The 21,418-nt window shown below is 44.2% G+C and overlaps 1 protein-coding gene across 1 annotated transcript in view; it reads left to right on the forward strand.

Moving 5' to 3' along the window:
- The window catches only part of LOC138491297 (actin filament-associated protein 1-like 2), a 341,208-nt gene that overhangs the window by 92,406 nt on the left and 227,384 nt on the right, over positions 1-21,418 (forward strand). The window contains exons 2-3 of the mRNA XM_069617735.1: positions 5,030-5,158; positions 19,097-19,189. Of these exons, the coding sequence (XP_069473836.1) occupies positions 5,030-5,158; positions 19,097-19,189 (222 nt within the window). The remainder of the gene's footprint in view (positions 1-5,029; positions 5,159-19,096; positions 19,190-21,418) is intronic.

Below are 21,418 nucleotides of genomic sequence, written 5' to 3' on the forward strand. Positions count from 1 at the left end.
ATACGCAACTAAGACAAAAACAATTACGCAACTGAAAAACAGACAATTCCTGTAGCTGCGCCTCGATGCCACGGGCTGTGTGAGCGCTTTAAAAATGTAAAATAAAATAGAACAATCTCCCCTTGTGATAAAGAGAGCAGGTAAAATAACCTTGGGGTGATAGTGGCTTTAGAAGGAGAGAGAGAAGAGAGAGAGAGAGACGAAAACAGGTAAAGGCCCCTTTGAGGGCTGCGGCCCCCTGGAGTGTGATCATGCCTGCTAGCCAGGCCACGTTTGCCAGGAGCAGCTCAGCGTAAACTGTGAACCCAGGGCGGCCGGTGTGCCAGGTGCAGCAAGGGCACCCAGAGGTCCTGAGGACAAGGCAGACTGCCCGGGGGCCAGACTCGGCAGGGCCAGAAATCCAACGCATATGAGGGGTGGCGCAGGAACAGTAGTGCCCACCATGTGGCCAAGTAATAACGACAGGGCAAATTGTGGCTTGCTTAAGCCAAAGTAACAATTATCATCCCAAACCAAAAGACGGTTGGATGGGGACGGGGAAAGGATACTTAGATTAGAAGTATACAACTGCCATGGATGGTTAAGTAGTGAAGATTGGGAGGTCTGGGATGGACGCTAGATAGAGAAATGCTCTGGCCCTCTGTTCAGGCACCCCTTGCCCTACCTATGGTGGAAAGGAGGCGGATTGAATCTGAGGTGACCTGAGTGTGAACAAGCCTTAGTGTGGGGCTTTGTATAGGAGGGAGGGAGTCGTTGGATGAATCTCTTTTTGTGGGGTGGTAGATATCCCCCACTTGTGGTGGTAACACCAATAGCCTGTTAGAAAAGGCAAAATCGGGCAGCAACCGCCAAAAAAGTTCTAAGTTGCTTAGAGAGGGAAATTATATCTCATAGTGATGCTGGATTCTTCCTACAGTAATAATGTGGGTTCTTATACTGCACTTCATGCTGGATTCCTCCTACAGTAATAATGTGGGTTCTTATACTGCACGTCATGCTGGATTCCTCCTACAGTAATAATGTGGGTTCTTATACTGCACGTCATGCTGGATTCCTCCTACAGTAATAATGTGGGTTCTTATACTGCACGTCATGCTGGATTCCTCCTACAGTAATAATGTGGGTTCTTATACTGCACTTCATGTTGGATTCCTCCTACAGTAATAATAGGTGTTCTTATACTGCACTTCATGCTGGATTCCTCCTACAGCAATAATGTGGGTTCTTATACTGCACGTCATGCTGGATTCTTCCTACAGTAATAATGTGGGTTCTTATACTGCACGTCATGCTGGATTCCTCCTACAGTAATAATGTGGGTTCTTATACTGCACTTCATGTTGGATTCCTCCCACAGTAATAACGGTTGTTCTTATACTGCACTTCATGCTGGATTCCTCCTACAGTAATAATGTGGGTTCTTATACTGCACTTCATGTTGGATTCCTCCCACAGTAATAATGGTTGTTCTTATACTGCACTTCATGCTGGATTCCTCCTACAGTAATAATGTGGGTTCTTATACTGCACGTCATGCTGGATTCTTCCTACAGCAATAATGTGGGTTCTTATACTGCACGTCATGCTGGATTCTTCCTACAGTAATAATGTGGGTTCTTATACTGCACGTCATGCTGGATTCTTCCTACAGCAATAATGTGGGTTCTTATACTGCACGTCATGCTGGATTCTTCCTACAGTAATAATGTGGGTTCTTATACTGCACGTCATGCTGGATTCCTCCTACAGTAATAATGTGGGTTCTTATACTGCACTTCATGTTGGATTCCTCCCACAGTAATAATGTGGGTTCTTATACTGCACGTCATGCTGGATTCCTCCTACAGCAATAATGTGGGTTCTTATATTGCACTTCATGCTGGATTCCTCATACAGTAATAATGTGGGTTCTTATATTGCACTTCATGCTGGATTCCTCATACAGTAATAATGTGGGTTCTTATACTGCACTTCATGCTGGATTCCTCCTACAGCAATAATGTGGGTTCTTATACTGCACTTCATGCTGGATTCCTCATACAGCAATAATGTGGGTTCTTATACTGCACTTCATGCTGGATTCCTCCTACAGCAATAATGTGGGTTCTTATACTGCACTTCATGCTGGATTCCTCCTACAGTAATAATAGGTGTTCTTATACTGCACTCCATGCTGGATTCCTCATACAGTAATAATGTGGGTTCTTATACTGCACTTCATGCTGGATTCCTCCTACAGCAATAATGTGGGTTCTTATACTGCACTTCATGCTGGATTCCTCCTACAGTAATAATAGGTGTTCTTATACTGCACTCCATGCTGGATTCCTCCTACAGTAATAATGTGGGTTCTTATACTGCACTCCATGCTGGATTCCTCCTACAGTAATAATGTGGGTTCTTATACTGCACGTCATGCTGGATTCCTCCTACAGCAATAATGTGGGTTCTTATACTGCACTTCATGCTGGATTCCTCCTACAGCAATAATGTGGGTTCTTATACTGCACTTCATGCTGGATTCCTCCTACAGTAATAATGTGGGTTCTTATACTGCACGTCATGCTGGATTCCTCCTACAGCAATAATGTGGGTTCTTATACTGCACTTCATGCTGGATTCCTCCTACAGCAATAATGTGGGTTCTTATACTGCACTTCATGCTGGATTCCTCCTACAGCAATAATGTGGGTTCTTATACTGCATGTCATGCTGGCTTCCCCCTACAGTAATAAAGGTTGTTCTTATACTGCACTTCATGCTGGATTCCTCCTACAGTAATAATGTGGGTTCTTATACTGCACTTCATGCTGGATTCCTCCTACTGTAACGATGTGTTCTTATACTGCACGTCATGCTAGATTCCCCCTACAGTAATAAAGGTTGTTCTTATACTGCACTTCATGCTGGATTCCTCCTACAGTAATAATGTGGGTTCTTATACTGCACTTCATGCTGGATTCCTCCTACAGCAATAATGTGGGTTCTTATACTGCACTTCATGCTGGATTCCTCCTACTGTAACGATGTGTTCTTATACTGCACGTCATGCTGGATTCCCCCTACAGTAATAAAGGTTGTTCTTATACTGCACTTCATGCTGGATTCCTCCTACAGTAATAATGTGGGTTCTTATACTGCACTTCATGCTGGATTCCTCCTACAGCAATAATGTGGGTTCTTATACTGCACTTCATGCTGGATTCCTCCTACTGTAACGATGTGTTCTTATACTGCACTTCATGTTGGATTCCTCCCACAGTAATAACGGTTGTTGTTATACTGCACTTCATGCTGGATTCCTCCTACAGTAATAATGTGGGTTCTTATACTGCACTTCATGCTGGATTCCTCCTACAGCAATAATGTGGGTTCTTATACTGCACTTCATGATGGATTCCTCCTAGAATAATAATGTGGGTTCTTATACTGCACTTCATGCTGGATTCCTCCTACTGTAACGATGTGTTCTTATACTGCACGTCATGTTGGATTCCTCCCACAGTAATAACGGCTGTTCTTATACTACACTTCATGCTGGATTCGTCCTACAGTAATAATAGGTGTTCTTATACTGCACTTCATGCTGGATTCCTCCTACAGCAATAATGTGGGTTCTTATACTGCACTTCATGCTGGATTCCTCCTACTGTAACAATGTGTTCTTATACTGCACTTCATGATGGATTCCTCCTAGAATAATAATGGGTGTTCGTATACTGCACTTCATGCTGGGTTCCTCCTGCTTCTACCTGCTGTAATGGTATGTCTTATTATTACCAGGTGTAATGGTACATTACCCAGTTTGATGAATCAATGCGTGTGATATGAGCGATATACAATATGAGCAGGCCTAACACTCCATGGCGAATCCTGCAGAGGGAAAGCGGGGTTCGCATCAGGTTCACCTGAGAAGAGTGCAGTGCACCTGGGGCCTTGTCGGACGTCTCAGTAAATACGCATGTAGCATTAGAAAAGCACATATCCGCATGCCTTTTAGGAGATCAGTGGTAGAACATATACAGCACAACAGGAGTTCCCTCCTTGACCACTGATCGGTACAACCTTATTTCATCTATAGGTTTTTTGGGATGGTTGTTTTGCAGAAAATGTTTTAACGAAAAACACGAATTGAAAAATAAATGGGGTGTTGGTAAAGGGATATAAGGTGTGGGGGCAGTTGGGTATAGGGATTCAGTAATTGGGTAGGGTGGTTTCAGGGGAAACACCCCCAAATATATATAACAAACATTTTAAAGTTTTTTTTCGTTAAAACATTTTTGGCAAAAAACTAATCGAAACAAAAAATGGCCATGAATGAACATAGAACCCACTGATCTTGCCATGATTTCTCACATCTGGGCACATCTTGAACCCTCACCTGCAGAGCTCCATCGAACACTATATTTCTTGTACTTCCGTTCACCTCATACCTATAGACCTACACCCTCTTCATAGCAATGGGCCTTATCTTAGTCTCTCAGGTTCTCTCGATGGCCTTCACTCAAAGTCTCGCCCGCCAGTCCTTCCAGTACATCCCTCCCATCTTTGCTTCAATCGATTGCCTGAGCATTTCTTGACTCCCCAACTATGGAGCATCCCTGGCCCCTCTCCCGTGGAACTTCCTTGTGTCCTATGTAGAAATGCTGGCATTAGAATTCTGGTGGCACCCATCTGGGGTCACCCTTCTCCTCATACCCTGCAACATCTATACCGTTACCCTTTAAGCCCATGTATGAGGGTGCAAATAGGAATGCTGCGACCAAGGATTTTATGGCCGCCATTTTAATGTCTGATTTTAGATCCGGAACAAACTCGTTGGTCTCTAACTTCTAGACCTCTAGGCTTTAATTTCCATCTCACCCCTGCACTGGTCTTTAATTCTCTCCGAGTGACTTTATTAACCTCACATCTCTTGGCCTTTCTTGATTTTTGATTCCAGAGAATCCTTGTCTTTTAACTCCTGAAAATTCCTTTACCTCTCGACCTGGACCTTTCTTGAAATGTCCCCTTTCTACTTGGCCAACAGATCTGGATCGCCTGCTTACCGACCTGCAAGCCTTCCTGCTGGTGCTGGACAAGGAGAAGCTGAGTTTAGAGGCCCAGGTGAAAAAGGAAGGCGTGGCTGAACTACTCGCGCGGCTACAAAACCATCCAGGTACGTGAACCGGCTGAGTGTTCCACTGTAGACCTTGGATCAAAATAAGCACTGAGATTCAGTTAGGGGCAATTCACAAAAAATACATTCTGCATTCTAAATAAGCCCAAGTATTTCTGATCCATCGCTGTTTCAATCTCCCCGCCTGCAACTGACCCAAAGTTTCCCAACATTTTTGGTGGGTGTCCTATGTATAGTTTCCTAGTGGGGTTGTTTATCAGTGAGCCAGTGGTATCTCCTTCGCCTTTTGTCAATCTCCAGCACTACCAGAAATGTCATCAGGCCTAGCATGATAGTCGTTGTCTGTCTCATCACCTAACTCACCCTCCCTCCCTCCCCTCCTTATCATTGTCAAAGCTCCTGCACTATCTGAAATGTCGTCAGGCCTAGTACGATAGTTAATTTCACATTCTTAAGGTCTCAAGGCCTTGTGAGAATGTCATTGTATTGTCCCTTGCTCCCTCCCTTACCTTGAAGCGCTTTGAAACACGTGTGTGTATAGGCGCTATACAAATAAACTATCAATATCAATATCTTTTTCTATTTATAACATGGAGTTATGCCAGGGATACATTTCACCGATTCCGGATGTTTAAAGAAAACGTAACAAATCTAGAAACGAATTGATCAACTCCTTACCTTCAGGAGCAGTTGAAAGATGTATTTGAGGAATTAAAGCCATAGCTCCAATTTGCAGGTCTAGATGTTTTCATTAGTTGTAGTGTATCTTTTTTTGTATTTGCACCCCAATGTGATGGAAATCTGATGTTCTCAGTGTATACTTTAAAGCACTTTCACACATGTATGCCCAATAATCAGACTAAGGAAATAAAGCAAACTGACAGCCATGCTTGGCGGAGGCTCTTGCGGAAGGCTGAAGGTTTTGGTCTTACAAGCAGAAATATATAGAGGACAAGTATGCTTACAGGAGCTTATCCAGCCCTCCTAAATCCTAGTCGTCAAATGCACACACGCATCCTAAACCTCCTCTTAGAACTTTCTCATACCTGCACTTCGGTCCTCGAGGGCGTTCCTTCCACAAAGCACATTGAGGCCATAAAAATGGGAAAAGGCGCTATATAAATGACTACTACTACAATACCAATCAGAGAGGGTAGACACACAGACGGGACTGCTAAACATTCCGAGGCCCTGTGCACGGACCATCCTGTAAAACCCCCTCCCAAGCTGAGAAAATATGTGGCGGACTCTCGAGACGGGAGCTAGCATGGCTCACCGCCTCAAGATAAGCACGTCAACCAGGCCTCCCATAGTTCTGTAGAATAATTGGAGCTGGCAATTTATAGACACGGCTCTGTGCTCCAGATGTTAAAAAAAAGGGAACAGCAGCTTGGCTTTGCGCGTATGAAAAGCAGAGCAACATATCTTCTAATAAAAGGGCATACTGTAATGCATAAATCAACATATGGAGGGATATTGTGTATGTAACCTCATTGTGAACCATAATGTTAAACAGACATTGGCAAAACCAACAGCTTTGGTTTATGTGTAGGTATGGGTTAGGCCTTTGCCAGGCACTGTCATTATAGCACTACCTGGCTATAAGAAGGCAACCCCCGGGAAACGGTCTGAGTACCTGGCCATATGATGTCAGCGACTGCCACAAGCCTATCTAATACCTATGCAAAACTGTTCTCTTTGCCAGTGTTTGTTTTTAACCGGACTTCAGTGCAAGGGACAGATGCAAGGACTCATGTATTGCTTATTGATAGAGTGGCCGAAAGCCCACTTGGTTATGCCATTTTTATTACGCCTGGAGCTCATTAAGAGCTGGAATTAAGTCATTAAATCTCAGACTGATTAGAAATAACACTGTGAGGCCCTACAGAGACACAGGTTTGATGACAATTATAGTGGCAGCACAGGATCAAGCTTGGTAGCCTGTGTGCATGTGCAATTGGTTTGTCTTCCTGAAACGGACCCACAGTGGTGAAGGCAGGACGTAACCAATCAAGGGGCAGATTGTCCAGGCCAGTACTGACCATAAAGGATTAAATAATTCTTGAATGGATGAGAATGATGGGTAAATCTGTGGGGGAGGGGCTCTTGTGGTACATCGGCTCGGAGTGGGATTATGCCACCCATAGGCTTTAGCGAGAGTCAGGCACTTTACTTGCATCTGAGTTTTGACGGAGGATGACAGCAAATTAGTATGGCAAGCATTTTCTTATACTTGAGGTAATGAATTAAACATGGAGTGAGTTTTTATCCGTATTGGTACATATTAACGATTTGACCTTAAGTGGCATCCAAGAAAGGCAGCATGCAGTTTCTGAAACGCAGAGAATTATATGCTATGATGCCCTTACTTTGCTTTGAGCAAGATAGGCCTGTGAGTTTGCACTAGATATGATATTCAATACCAGGACACTGTCATGGTAAAGAAAAGGAATTTGAAAAAAATAATTATAATTGTTCTTTTATAACATGCTTAATACTGACGAGCCCGGGATTCGAACTTGTGTTGCTATTCATTTTCTTGCGTTGAAGACACATCCGTTGCCCCTGAGCTATCCTCCCAGCCTAAGAATGACGTTTATTAAGTGTACCGTTCCGATACATAGCAAAGGTATACATGCTGGAGCGAGTACAAGTTTTCTTCCACCAGAAGGTACAGCAATCTTCTTGTTCGAAGAGAGACTTGCCCCTTGCAGTCTTTTCTTCTCTCTTCTTTTGAAGATTTACATCTCTGGAATTACCTCTCTGCTCTTTTGACTGTTCTACCCACTTATCTTATCTTTCCTCTTCTCTTCCTACTCAAACATATCATCCCCTAAATATATTCCTGGGGCAAAAGGTTACACCACATAGATAGATGGAGACCTCCCGCAGTGCCCATACTACTATTATATTTATATCCCATACCCCCACATATATATGTGGTGTAAGGGGGGTCAAAAACAAAATAAAAAGTAAATCAATCATAATTTTATTGGTGTTTTGTACACATGCCCCAATGCTCCAAGCAGAAGGCTGTCAATCCTATTCTGTACTGATTACCTCTAATAAGGGTGAAACCAGTTATGAAGTTGTCTTTTAGCTTTGCAAAATGTCTGTTTCGGGTTGATTAAGCTATGTATAAAGTAGCACTGCCCTCTAAGACAAAGTCAATTTCTTGGAACAAAAGGCTCTGATTTGAGATAATGTACATACCCACAATGCATTACTGATCTAGCGCTGAACTGGCGGCAAACGTCCAGCGATGGCTACTAGGTGTTGTTGTGGAATGTGTGACTTGGCTTAAATGGATTATCCTATATATATATTTATATATCAATCTACCCAATAGATGAACATGGTCAACCTTGCCCAGAGAATACAGTACATCACAAGCCCCTCATGCACCCATACTATACATTCTGACTTACCATACGTTATTCTCCAGTATTAATGATACAGAGTTGTATAGATCGTGGTTAAAAAAAGTAAAGTTGGTAATGTGCTACCAGCACATCAAAAGCTCAAATCCCAGCAGACACCAGAGCTCAGACTTTCTTCCTTCCGAGGTACAAGTGAATGCAATTCAAGTGGCTAGTTGTAGCCTCTATTATGGAGGTGGTTGCCTCGTTCAGTGGAGTTTAGTCGGTATTACCCAAATTGACCTTTTATAATTGACCTTTTGTCCTAATTGACCTATTTATAGTGGTCCTAAGTGGTTATAGGTCAAATGTTCGAATGTAAAAGGTGGAATGACAAAAGGGTCGAGGCAAAATGACCGAAAAAAATGGTTGAATTTTTTTTTGTTTTGGGCGGGGCCCCCCACCACCCCACCCCCCAAACCCCTGTGTTTGGTGTAAAAACACCTTTTTTACCTATACTAAAGCAAAAAAATCTATACAGTTAAAAAAAGATGTCAACCCTTTTTTCCGGTCATTTTGCCTCGACCCTTTTGTCATTTGACCTTTTGCATTCGGACATTTGACCAGACACCGTCCTAATTGACCTTCTGCACAATTGACCTTTATATTATTTTAGTTACTTTATATATGTATTGGGTTGGTTTTTGGATTATAAATAATATAAGGGGTTTTTGGATTGGGTGGGGGTTTGCAGGGGGTTCCCCCCCCGCATATATGTCCTAATTGACCTTTTAAATTGGGTCAATTCTCCCAAGTTCAATTCTCCAGAGGTCAATTGTGAAAAGGTCAATTAGTATACATCCGTTTAGTCACTATGTCAAGGCCAAGTTGCTATTACCGTTCATCCTCTTGACTCACCACAACATAACAGAATAGGTAAGGGGGCAGCCGTGCTGTTTCAGATGCTTCTGGCCCTCCCATAGGGGGCGGGGGGGAGGGTGGCTGGAGGATGTTCATGGGGAGGCAACAGGCTGTTCAAAAAGGGAGCATGGTGACTGCTTTTAATCGAAAATATAAGCAGTTATGGCATTTATTTGTGGCAACCCGGTAACAACGTTTTTACTCGGGGTGAGGGAGGGCACAGCATGAAATGTTTAGATACCACTGCCCTAAGAGTACTGCAAATGGGGCAGGCAACCAGTGGTAGTATAGTTAATGACCAGTGAGAGGGGAGTACTCCCGATCTTGAAGCGATGGGTTCAGACCTTGGCTGTGGCAAAGGAACGACCCCCATTAGTCATTCCTAACCAGAGAACATTATTTAAGTGTGTACCATTGTGTGGATTTTTAGGGATATCACCCTTTTCTGCTCTAGCTTAACACAGAAAGTAGAATTGCGAGGGGCAGCTTGCAAATGATATGGCATCTGAGTCCGGTTCAGCGTTGGCTTATTTCGAAAGAAATGTGCCCAGAGCCCACAACCTAACGACAGGCCAACCACTCTCTCTCATCGGACCCACATAGAGGGTATTTCGGGTGCATAGGATTAAGTGTCTGCTGGGATTACATTGCCTGACTCCCTTCTATTACTCTTCAATTGGCATGTTTGTGTTAAAGTCCTTTGCTTGGGATTATGGGTAGCAGCGAAATAAGACTTCTTTCGTTTTCAGGGGTCAGTCGTTGAAGTCGCCTAATTTTAACACACTTCTGTTGTGGGTCTGAGTAAAAATTGTTGCTATTTGGCGACCAATTTTATCTTTCTCCTGCCTAAAATCCACTTTCCACCTCTATATGCCAGAGTCCAGTTAGCTCAGCACCCACAGCAGTGACTTCTCACCATCAGGCTGGTGAGTGCGCGCCCCGCACCATCCGGGAAATCAGGTAAAGGTGAACTATGGATGATGCGCAGTGTGCACGACAAAAGTGCAATGATTTTAAGGATATGCATTTGTCACAAAAAGTCTTTCATGTTTTCAAATGTTGGACTGTATGCTATCTTCTGAAACTGGCAGAACATATTGAAGTAACTAATACCGGTTTGGCCAAGTTGTTCCCCTCTTTAAGAGGCGCTTGTGATATTGCGCAAGTACTACCAGTAAGATAGCTCAGCGAGTTGCCTCTAGCATCTGTGTTCTGCACGCAGGACAGGGGTGGGGTCTTGCATGGCCGATTCAGCCTTTTAACCTTCTGAGGTTGATGGTAATAACACTGATGTTAAAAGGTCTAGCTTGCACTTGGCTCGGGGTTGTGCCATAGGTTCAGTGCTTGTTCTTGGCTGAATGAGCCATCTCGGGCTACAGCTCGCTACTTCTGACTTTAATGCAGTTCCCATGTAAAGTTTCAAGGTCCCAGACTCACTGTATTCCTGCCAGTGCCCTCGTCTCTCACTGATTTCTTCTTTATATAACATAGATGCAGTGCTTAAATTTTGAGGGTGGTTGCCGGTGCCCAACACCGGCACTCTTTTTTGGGCACCGGAACTCATGCAGGGCCAGAGCACGTGCAATTGCTTTGTTTGTTCTTCCACTTCGCTTTGCTTCGATTATAAATCATTGGGATTTGTCATTCTGATCTCGATCTCTCTCGTGCTTGCAGGTTGCAGGCCATGGCTGGCTGGGCCTGGGAGGGGCCAGCAATAGCAATGAAGAACAAACTGTTACAAACAACATCCAATGAAAACTACCATTCTGTTGTTACTATGCAGTATTTGATACATTCTGTATAGTAACACAGAATGTGCAGTTTTCCTTGGCTGTTCTTCTGAGCCAGTGAAATTATATGGTGACATGTTGTTGTTGCCACAGGAGGCACCGTGGCGCCACCTTCATTTCACGAGTTACTGTGAAGTGAAGGTGTTGAGGCGTGGCGTTGTCGGTCCTGACTTGTGATAGAGAGAGCCTGCCCTGCTGCACTGCGTGGCGCAGCCTAGTTGCTTCCTGGGGCCCCCTCTGCCTGCTTTTTCATTTGTGTGGGTGCCAGTGTGCGCACCAAGCCCCCCCCACCCTGAGGCCCCGGCAGGAGACTAAGTCCCAGCCAGGCAAAGCAGGTAAGTCACTTGTTGTTGCGTGTGGTGCAGCCTGAGCCTGACACAGTCAAGTGATCAGGCAAGGAAGGCCCAGGTCAGGGCCCGGGCGGCAGCACGGTCCCCTGGTCGTGTCTTGACTGCCCAGGAGTCAGGACCCCACCAGGGGCTGTCCGCGCCCGGCCTTCTGTCTGTGTGACCTGTGTGCAGTGTGCTGCTGACTGCAGTCAGTGCCAGGCCCAGGCCAATTTCTGTGACCAGGGGCTGCCGGCTGCCGTAGACTGATTCAGATGACTCTGCCGCGGGTGGCCAGGCCTGTGGATTGTGCCCAAAAGTATGTTTTTTACTTTTTTCTTTGAAAACCTGATCTTCGGTGGGGCCGGTGGGCGGGCCCCCGCCCCACAGAAGGTAGGTTTTAAAAGAAAGAACTTATTTTGAGTGGCTGCCCAAATATACGTTTTTTTCTTTTAAAATCTTACCTTCCGTGGGGCCGCTGCGCCGCGCACCTATTTTTGTCATCATCAGGCTCAGCATGGCCGTGGCGATTTGTGGCCCCACGGAAGGTAGCCTAAGTGATTGAGGCAGGCAGGGCAAAGCCCAGGACCGGGCGAGGCACGGGCGGCAGCGTGGTCCCACTAGTGTCTGTCACAAAAGGAATGAATTGTCATTTGCAACTTTGTCCACTTTTTCATTGGTGCCAAACCCTACTCGAGACAATTGTATGCCCATGTCCGACCCTGCGACCCTGGATAGCATTCATCTAAGCGAAATATGAACTGTGAATTTTTGCCTGGGTGTTTCCGTTCTTCCTTTTAATGTTATCGGCCTCATTAGTTCACAAACGAGCTTCAGCGAGGGGACCCGGAACGGTGCACGTATTGGGCTGAAACCGAACCGACTGCACTTCGCAAGAAAAGCCCACGTAAAGACAAACTTCTGAAATGCCATTTCAGGCTTAAAGATACACACATGTAAACTAGACAGGGATAAACATGGTGCACGTGCCCACTAATCTGTCGTCATAAATAAAAGCACTAGTTGAGTATTCGTGTATAATTCTCAACCGTCTTTTGCTGTCATTTTTTTACATAATTCCAGCACATGTTTTCTATCCTGATGTGTGGTTTATACACCAGATGTGGCCCCTTAACCTGGGTACAATACGCTCCGAATGAGAGCACATGCAATCCTCAGATAGGAATCCTCAGATAGGGAAGTGGGTGTCTGTTACACCCCGCAGTTTAGTTAAGTATGTCAAGAACATTTCAGTGGGAAGGAGATATCCGAATATGCATTCTCCTCTGGCTCCTGAATATTGGGGGACAAAACATATTTCGTTTTTTAATATGTGTTAAGGTGGAAAGAGGCCCTAAAGCAGAAGTAGCACAGGCCGTTGATTTCACAACAATGTCTTGCAGAAATGACTTTTTCCAAGTTATACAACACCATGCTCATGCTTGAAGGAAGGGTGAAGGGGGATGCATTTATGAGATGTGATGACTGATAAGGCCTTGAGAGTAAATTGATTACACAAAACACCTGGATGAGGTGACTGAAGAACGGGCTGAGGGGAGGGTGCTCTTACGGGAGGTAACAGATTAACAATACTGGGTGTACTTTAACAGACTGTCAGATGGGGCAGAAGGGGTAAAGACAAATACAGTGCAACAGTGACTGAAACAGAATGCTTTTTTATTTATTTGCATTTTTAAAGTGCTCACACAGCCCGGGAGCATCGAGGTGCAGTTACAGGAGGAGCATGTCTTAGTTGCATATTTACTACTAGCCTGTACCAGCAGTTGCTGCAGCGCCAAACATGTGACATGGAGCAGCAGCAGTGTGATGGGCTGGTGGTGGGTTGATTTAGGTAGGTCTAGTACTGAACTGGCGCGGCCGGCGAGTCTGCGCCGAGGGCGGCGCGCCCACACTGAGGGCAGCACCGCACACGCACTGCGGGCAGCGCCGCGCCCGGCATTATTGGGCCAATTTTTTTTGGGCACTGGCACTTATTTTTTTACAAATTAAGCACTGCATAGATGTAAACCATACCCATAACAGATGCTACGTACCTTAGAGCCGTGGATCAGGACATGGAAGTCTGCCACTCTAGGTTTCCTCTTGGGCACCCCACAATAGACCAGTGGGCAGTACAGTGGACTTCCAATCTCATGGTGGTGGGTTTAAAACCCTAGTCAAACATAACTGTTTTCTTATTCGCTAAGGTGCCTATAAAAAGGTACCCGAATGTTCCCTATTAACCAATATGCAATTACATTGAATATCAATTGGCGGGATATCAATTGCATCTATTTCAACCTATGGTAGCATTAAGACAGCCCGAAAAAAGTCCCTAATAGCCAGGAGGACTTAAGGTCAATCCAAAACAGACTCAAAGACGAAGCGGTCAAAGTGCAAAGCAAAATCCATCTTTATTATCAGTCAAATAAAGAAGGGACAGCATACAAGCATTAAAGTCTCGCCGCTCTCAGCGCATCCATTACAAACAATGATTTAAGTAGTACAACTTTGTCATAAATTACGTCATCACATTTGATCCATTTACGAAAACCTATAGGGATTGGTTAGTGAAGCTGGCTACATATAAACTCTATAGGGTTCAAATATCTAATTGGGTTATACTTGTCCGATGGCTACTCAGGAGACCACCCCTTTATTGATAAAGGTCAAACTATGTCATCTATGCGACAAGGTGTTGGTTGGCACATAACTTGATGGGTGGCATAACACCAGAGATTCTGATAGGTTGGCTTTCTGCTAACCAACATTGGACAATTAACAGGTAATCAAGACATCAGCCAGATGGGGAGTATGGGGAGAGTTGTCCACAGATTGCTTTTCTTGCAATTAAAAAAGTGACCATCCCTTATGCCTAGGCCATAAGCCAGCGTGATCTCTTTGTACTTGGCCTTGTGAGACGTCTTGTGTCTGTTTGTATGTGTAGGGAGTAAGGGAGATGTCCTTTCTGTGTTTGCTTCTAATGAATCAACAATGTTTTCCAACTGTGTGTCTAATGCATGCACATATATTGTTTCAGCTTTAGTTTGACTACTTTTGTCATCTTCAGTTTAGGTTGTTTCCATATCCTTGCAATGCATGGAGATGTTAGGTTTGGATCATGCGCCGAGGCTGCCATAGGTCAAAGCAGATAAATAGTTTGAGTCTTGAGTTATATTTTGATTTTAGGTTTAATACCAGTTTAGTTTCTGATTATACATAGTACCAACATTCTCCTATTAGGAGGTGTGTGCAATTGTTTCACCATTACCCGGGCTTTCTCAAGACACAAAATTGTATTCAAGTTACCCAATTATGAGTATAGCGTATCTAATACAGTTCTGTTCAACAAGTTCTATCATATACATTTGTTGAGCATAACCTATGTCCAGAGTCAATTCTAAATAAAGATTTTCTTGGTATACATTGCATTCAAAACTGTTGCGTCACAGTAGAATTATAGAGTCTTGTCATACACACATCTCTATTCAATCACAATTAATAATGTGTCACCATTATTGAATTCTAGTGTGTTAGGTCAGTTTCAATCCATCGGTCTTCCTTGTTGTCGTAAATCAAGTTTCTAGGTCGTATCTGAATTTCCAGTGTCAAAAGGTATTCCAGTACAGTTAGGATCTTCTTCATGTGTCACCATAGTAACTCTGATTGAATAAAGATGTGTGTATGACAAGACTGTATTGAAACCAGTAACTCTGTGGTTCCTTGGCTCTGGTGTTGCATCTCTTCACAAGTTGTTGCAGAGGAGTTGGAGATTCTTATGGAGTCGGCGCTGGACACAAGATTCATATATTATAGAAGACTTCAATTGCATTAGTCATATTTCAACTAACAAAGTCGCGACAACTTCAATCTTGCGGTTACTGCAAATAGCTTCTGCTCCTCTGAGAAGTAGAAGCTATTTGCAGTAAACGCTGCTTACAGATGCATTATCCAGTGTCCTAATTTGCCAAGTATTCGGCCCTCCTCATACCAGTGTGTATACCACCTATCCACCTGCCTTGATAAAGACCCCTTAGTGGTCAAAACATGTGTCGGCACCTCAGTAACATTAATAACATTAATAAACAATAGCACGATGCAAGATTGAAGTTGTGGTGACTTTTTGGAATTGAAATATGACTAACGCAATTGAAGTCTTCTATAATATATGATTCTTGTGTACAGCGCTGACTCCGTAAGACTCTCCAACCCCTCGGCAACATTTCACCAGGGACTTCGAGCACTGTCCCACTGGGTTCTTACAACAGGCTGCAAGTACGCATTAACCTTCAAGCAGTAAGCTCCAGCGCGGTAGCCACACCTTCCCGGTGCTCACCACAAAACCCCCCTCTTCACAAGTTGTGCCTATGACTCCACCTGCAGAGGTTTTGTTTTGCGTGGGTTTCTCATGTTCAAGGTTTCTAAGTGTTTTTCGTTCCCACTTAGTACTTGGGTATGGACATAGGTCTACTGACCATTATTTATCTGGACAATATCCTCCCACAGATAGTGCTTTCTCCGATTGTGTTGTCTAGGACAAGTTGTTACTCTATGAATACAAAAGGGTTGTTTAGCAAAGTAATACAGCCTTTGCTGTAGGGGTATTGTAAAATAGGCTCAGAGGCAAGTGCTCTTATTGGCCTTTTCGGCTTCTCTGACTTCCTAGCCAACGGGGGTTGATTAAATTGTGTTGGGTTCCTGTAACGCCTGTTGTCAGTACACAAGGTACAATGATATAGTTCAGTGTGCTTTATAACTGCTGGTAATATCAGTAATGAATTGTTTTGGGAGTTTGGGGACCTGATAGAGCAATTCTACCTTGGAATAAAGCGAGCCATTCATTATGCTGCCTTCAAAGGCTGAACTGTCCAGTGTGGTCCAGATCCAGTTCAAGTTACCCCTTTGTCATAATCTTCCTTCCTTGAAGTACAAACATGTGGTAGATAGCCACTACTTCTGAAAACATCTTGTCTTCCTGAATTGGTATTCATCAAATAATAATGGGCTCTATGTACCCACTCACAGTAGCTTGTCTATAAAACGCCTTCTGAGTCCAGTTCATCTCTGGCTGTCTGCTGAGAAGTCCTCTCATGGGGTGTGTGCATGTTCCACATGTCTGGTGCGGGCCCTGTGGTTCCTCAGGGAGAGTTCACATCCACGGAAGTCCGGAGTACAGTGTTTGACTTCAGGCTTGGAATATTTATTCCTGATAGGTACTATTATTGTAACTCACTGTCCTGAGTATCTCCATGCATTCCTTCTTGCCTTTGTGTGTTCCATATTTTGTTTATCCAACAGCTTGGGACGCGAAGATGCCCATTAGGTGGAAAATGGCCATTACAGCAACAACGGCACGCTGTACACTCCAGTTGGTTGGAGGATGCCTCACGATCCAGAAAACAGTGTAACGAGACGGGCACTCTCTGTTTTTCTGGAACTGTTCGAATATCCTTTGTGTTTGCTATGGGGTCGTCTTGTGTGAGCGCGTGGTGAACACCTTCCGTTCTGTTCATTTGCAGCAGTTTCTCCATGAACATGCAGATGCGGTTTATCCATTTATTTCCTTCAAGCTGTTATTCTTTTAATTGCTGACGAATGTCAACCCATTCCAGGATGGTATAGAAGTGGATCCGCAACTTCAGTTTCCCATACTTTCAGCTCCTAAGACAACAGTTGGCATTCCAACAATGCTTCCAAGTGACTCCTAGTTTTTCTTCTGAACCTGTATGTGTGGTCGAAAGGTTCTTGTTTTTCCTTTTGTCTACTATGGGGAGACCTACCAAGTTCTTGCTGGCCAGGAATCTATGTTGCGCTGCCAACATGTGGCCGTTTCTATGTCTAGGTCTACTGCCTTGGAGTACCATGGAATGGTCTGTGTTTCCTTATTATTTGTCATGCTGCTGAGAAGGGTACAAACAACCTAGACCCATGCTGAGCGAGAGGTCGTCCTGCAAGCAGTCCGGGTCGTGTCCTCATCGTCTGCCACATTTCTTTCGATGTGATTCAAGTGTTCATTATCGCAGTAAATTCTCAGCAGTTTAGCCGCCCTCGGGTGGTTTATGGTTGTCATGGTAACAGAAGCAGGTCCTGTCCTGGCCTTTACCATCCCTCGTTCTGACTACCCCCTAAAGATTGGAATGGAGGACTTTCTTCAATAGTTTTTGCTCTGCTAAACTCCACTCCTCGGATCTCTTATGCAGGATTGGCCAAGTCTTCTACTTGCTTTGCTTCAAATAGTTGCGCTGACCAAAGAGACTATTAATTAATGACATATGCAATGTGGCAACATGCGCCTACCCGCATTCTTACTCCCATCGCTACAAGTTTAGAAGTGGTTGGCTCTCTGCCATCCTCCTTCAGTTTCAGTATTCTGCATGCAGGACTCTCTCCAGGCAGTCATTGCAAGTAGCGCGCGCCGTTGCCTGGGTCTGTGGTTCTTTTTTCCCTATGGTTGGCATACAGTGTGGGATTAGTGCTAGGTACATCTTCTTTGGTAAGGACTGTGACGAGTAAGAGTGGATATTGACACATTATGAATGGTAATCATCCTTACTCCTAATACACTTCACTCATCACAATCCTTGGGTCCCACCTGCCTCTGTCATCTTGGTCCATCTGCCACCTTGCAGAAGTAGGAAAATACAAGTGCTGAGAAGGAAAGGGTGGACTCATAAGCACCACTAACACAGCTCTTAATATTGGGGGAAATTACCGTTTTACATTTCTGTCTGGGGGGCAGGGGGGAATATGGCCTTCATTAGTAAGCACTGTGAAAAGACGGATGCCAGGAATAATTGCGATTACCATTCCTAATTACTCAATATTATTTAATACTACCTTGTCCTGAGGTGGCCAAAGCAAACCATGAAGCTAGATCAATAAAGTGATGCCAATTGATAATAGTCTTAAAGGTAGATGGTATTTCCAGTAACAGAGTCCTTGTTGCTGCCCCCACTGCAAGGGACATTTCCTATTTACAGAAGTCAATAAAATCAGCTAAGAAAACACAAAACTAATGCAAACCTTACAAGCTGTTGAAAATTACCCTACAGAACTGTGTCACGCTTTGTTTGGAGTTGAGGCTTCTGTTAGGAGTGACATTGATGGGGTCTATAGGCTTAATGTGTGGTGGTGTCCTAGAAATATGCATCTCATTGCAATGTGGCTCAACAAATGCCACAGATTCAGAGATGGGTTGGTTTACAGGGGAATCAGTAGTCTTTCCAACTGGTCCAATCAGAAGGTCGGGTGGTGGGTCAGTCTCACGTGAAGACGGCCAGGTTCAAAGAGTCTGTCACATGTCACATATACCTGGCATAGATGGGAGTACCCTACTAGCATTTTAGCATCAAATAGTCTGACAGATTTCCCTCTAGGGCGGTTGACCTCTAAGGCTTACCTGTTTCTTTCTAGCTTGTGCTTTATCGATTGGCTGTGAAGACTTGTTGCTATGATGGCACTACAATAGCATCTCATAGCAAGAGATGGGATGTGTGCACCCCTCAGGTTCTTGCTCTTTGGTGGAGCCCCTTTGCTTGCCTCTCACTCTCTTCACTCATCTCGTTCTCTTTCTTCTCACAGTGGAGGATGCGGAATACATGACCATGGGCTGCCTCTCCACCTCTGGAGGACACGGGAGTGACAGGGGACCCCTGGCCTGCCCCGCACGCAAAGGTGAGACTCTAAACATCAACCAATGTGAACTCTGCGCGGACACCCCGACCTGCCCTGCATGCAAAGGTGAGGCCCACCGCTCCATCCTAATCCATAGACATCCCTTATTTACCATCAGATCCAACAACATCGGTTCAATGAGGGCATTAAGGGAGTTGGGGGGAGGAAGGAGAGGTTCAGTCCTCCCTACTCTCCCCCCACAGTGTTCACTGGAGAAGTGAGATTCTTCACATAAGAGTTTAGGATCGGAATACCATGCTCATTTTAGTTGAGGTGTAAATCCGAGAGAAAGGACTGCCTTCATGCCGCCCCTCCTTCAGATGAATTGGTTTACAGAGCTTGGTAGAGAAAAGGCTTGGGAAACTGGGTGGTCCAGAGTTCCTGTGCCCTTTTTCTACCCTGAGCAGTAACAATCCATAATACCAGCCGCCGTGTATATGTGTAGCGGCCAGAATTGCAGTGAATTCCTATGGATTCCGCTTGCTTTTCACAAGTGTAAAAAGCAAGCGCGGGTGCATGGGAATCCAAACCTCTATGCCTGCATCAAAATCAGATGCAGGGATGAAGATTCCCTACATTGAGTGGGGGAATAGATAGAGAACATTGTATGTGCTGTGCCCCCACTCTAACTAGGAAATCAACAATGGCCCACACCATAAGTATTTGCCTGTTTTATTTCTAATCCATGTCATTCATCACCTGATTTAAAATCAGGCCTTAAGCGGCTACATGATAAGCTCTTTCTGATGAGGCTAATGTGAGACTAGGTTAGGTGGAGACACTGCAGGACTGGACATGCATAGATGCCTTTCCTTTTTACCTTTGAGGAGATGAAACATGTAGTGTGGGGAGGAGTTACTCATGCATCCTCATTCAGCCATTTTGTTTAGCAATTATAAAACTGGGTGAGATATTTAAATTGTCACACCCAGTGCAGTTAGGAGCCTTGTCTGGTTTATTAGCTCAGCTATAAAGTTTTCTGTCAAGTGCATACATTGAAACTTTCTTCCTGTGGGAGTGTAGATTTGGGCATGGACAAATTGCACCAAACTGCACCATGAAAGCAGGAACATACAGACCAGTCAGTTTGACTAACACGCCTTTACTAGTATAGAAAAACAAATGAATATTTATAACCAGAGAGAGGGAATTTCAGGGTAAATTGTACAAAGGAATGAATATCTCATCAGCTGATTATGGAAAAACCTCAGTGATTCTAGGAATAGTCACTGTGGCAAATAAAAACTAAGGAAAGGAATAACTTGTGAATGTTCTTGAAGGTGTATCACGAAACTCCACCTTTAAACAGTATTAGTTGTATCCTGTTTTTTTTCTAAAACAATTTTTATTGATTTCAACAAACAAAACCAACCAAAAAGAACCAGACAGTGAACAACAACTATAAATTTGTTTAATCACAAATCAGTGCAAACTACATTAGTCAAAGCTCAGCCTTCTGCCCTGCTGTTCTTAAGGCTGTTCTATAATATGAAATGAATGGTATTTTGGGAAAGGTCTAGGGTGCTACCTGACATACATGGAGGAGATAAGCGCTCTTACCACCGGGGCATGAAGCAGTCATCCCCCGGCGTACTGCCTGGGACACAGACCTCAGAAATAAGCCACAGAAAACCTATCAGCGATCCTCCTGCTGTGAGTAGGAGTTGAGGTATTCTTCCCCTCATGTCCTGCACTAAAAGCTGAAAAAGGAAAGCCCATTGAATGAAGCCCAGCCCTTGGTGACAAGTAAATACCAACTACCCTCCCTACATTAAGAGAGAAAGTGGAGGGGCAAAGTCTGCACAGCCCCACTACCAATGCGTATGGGTAGCAGCAGGACCTTATTAACGTGAATATCAGAAATAGCCTTGGTTATAAAGTCAAGAGATGAACTATTAAACCCTTAGAAATCAACCTCAAGTACAGAGGCGTGCATATGAGTCCTGATACTTCTCCAACCTCCACGTGGACATAATTGCGAGCAAAAACAGTGCCTTAAACAAGAGGTGTTCTGAGGAGGCCTCCGCCAAGGTTTCAAAGGGGGGCCCTTTAGAGTTTTTAACTCAAGGAGCACCTTCCATGTAGGGAAAAGGAACAATCTAGGTCTAGCCACATTGGAACCATTCAAAAGACATAAAGCATTCCACTCAATGGCCGAAATATTGCACCAAAGGCTCTCAGAATATGAAGCCAAGCCCTTCTCAAAATCCTGGTTAAGGAAGTCTAGAA

The sequence above is a fragment of the Ambystoma mexicanum genome, chromosome 10 (assembly GCF_040938575.1).
Source record: "Ambystoma mexicanum isolate Mex_15411 chromosome 10, UKY_AmexF1_1, whole genome shotgun sequence".
In the NCBI taxonomy this organism is placed as follows: domain Eukaryota; kingdom Metazoa; phylum Chordata; class Amphibia; order Caudata; family Ambystomatidae; genus Ambystoma; species Ambystoma mexicanum.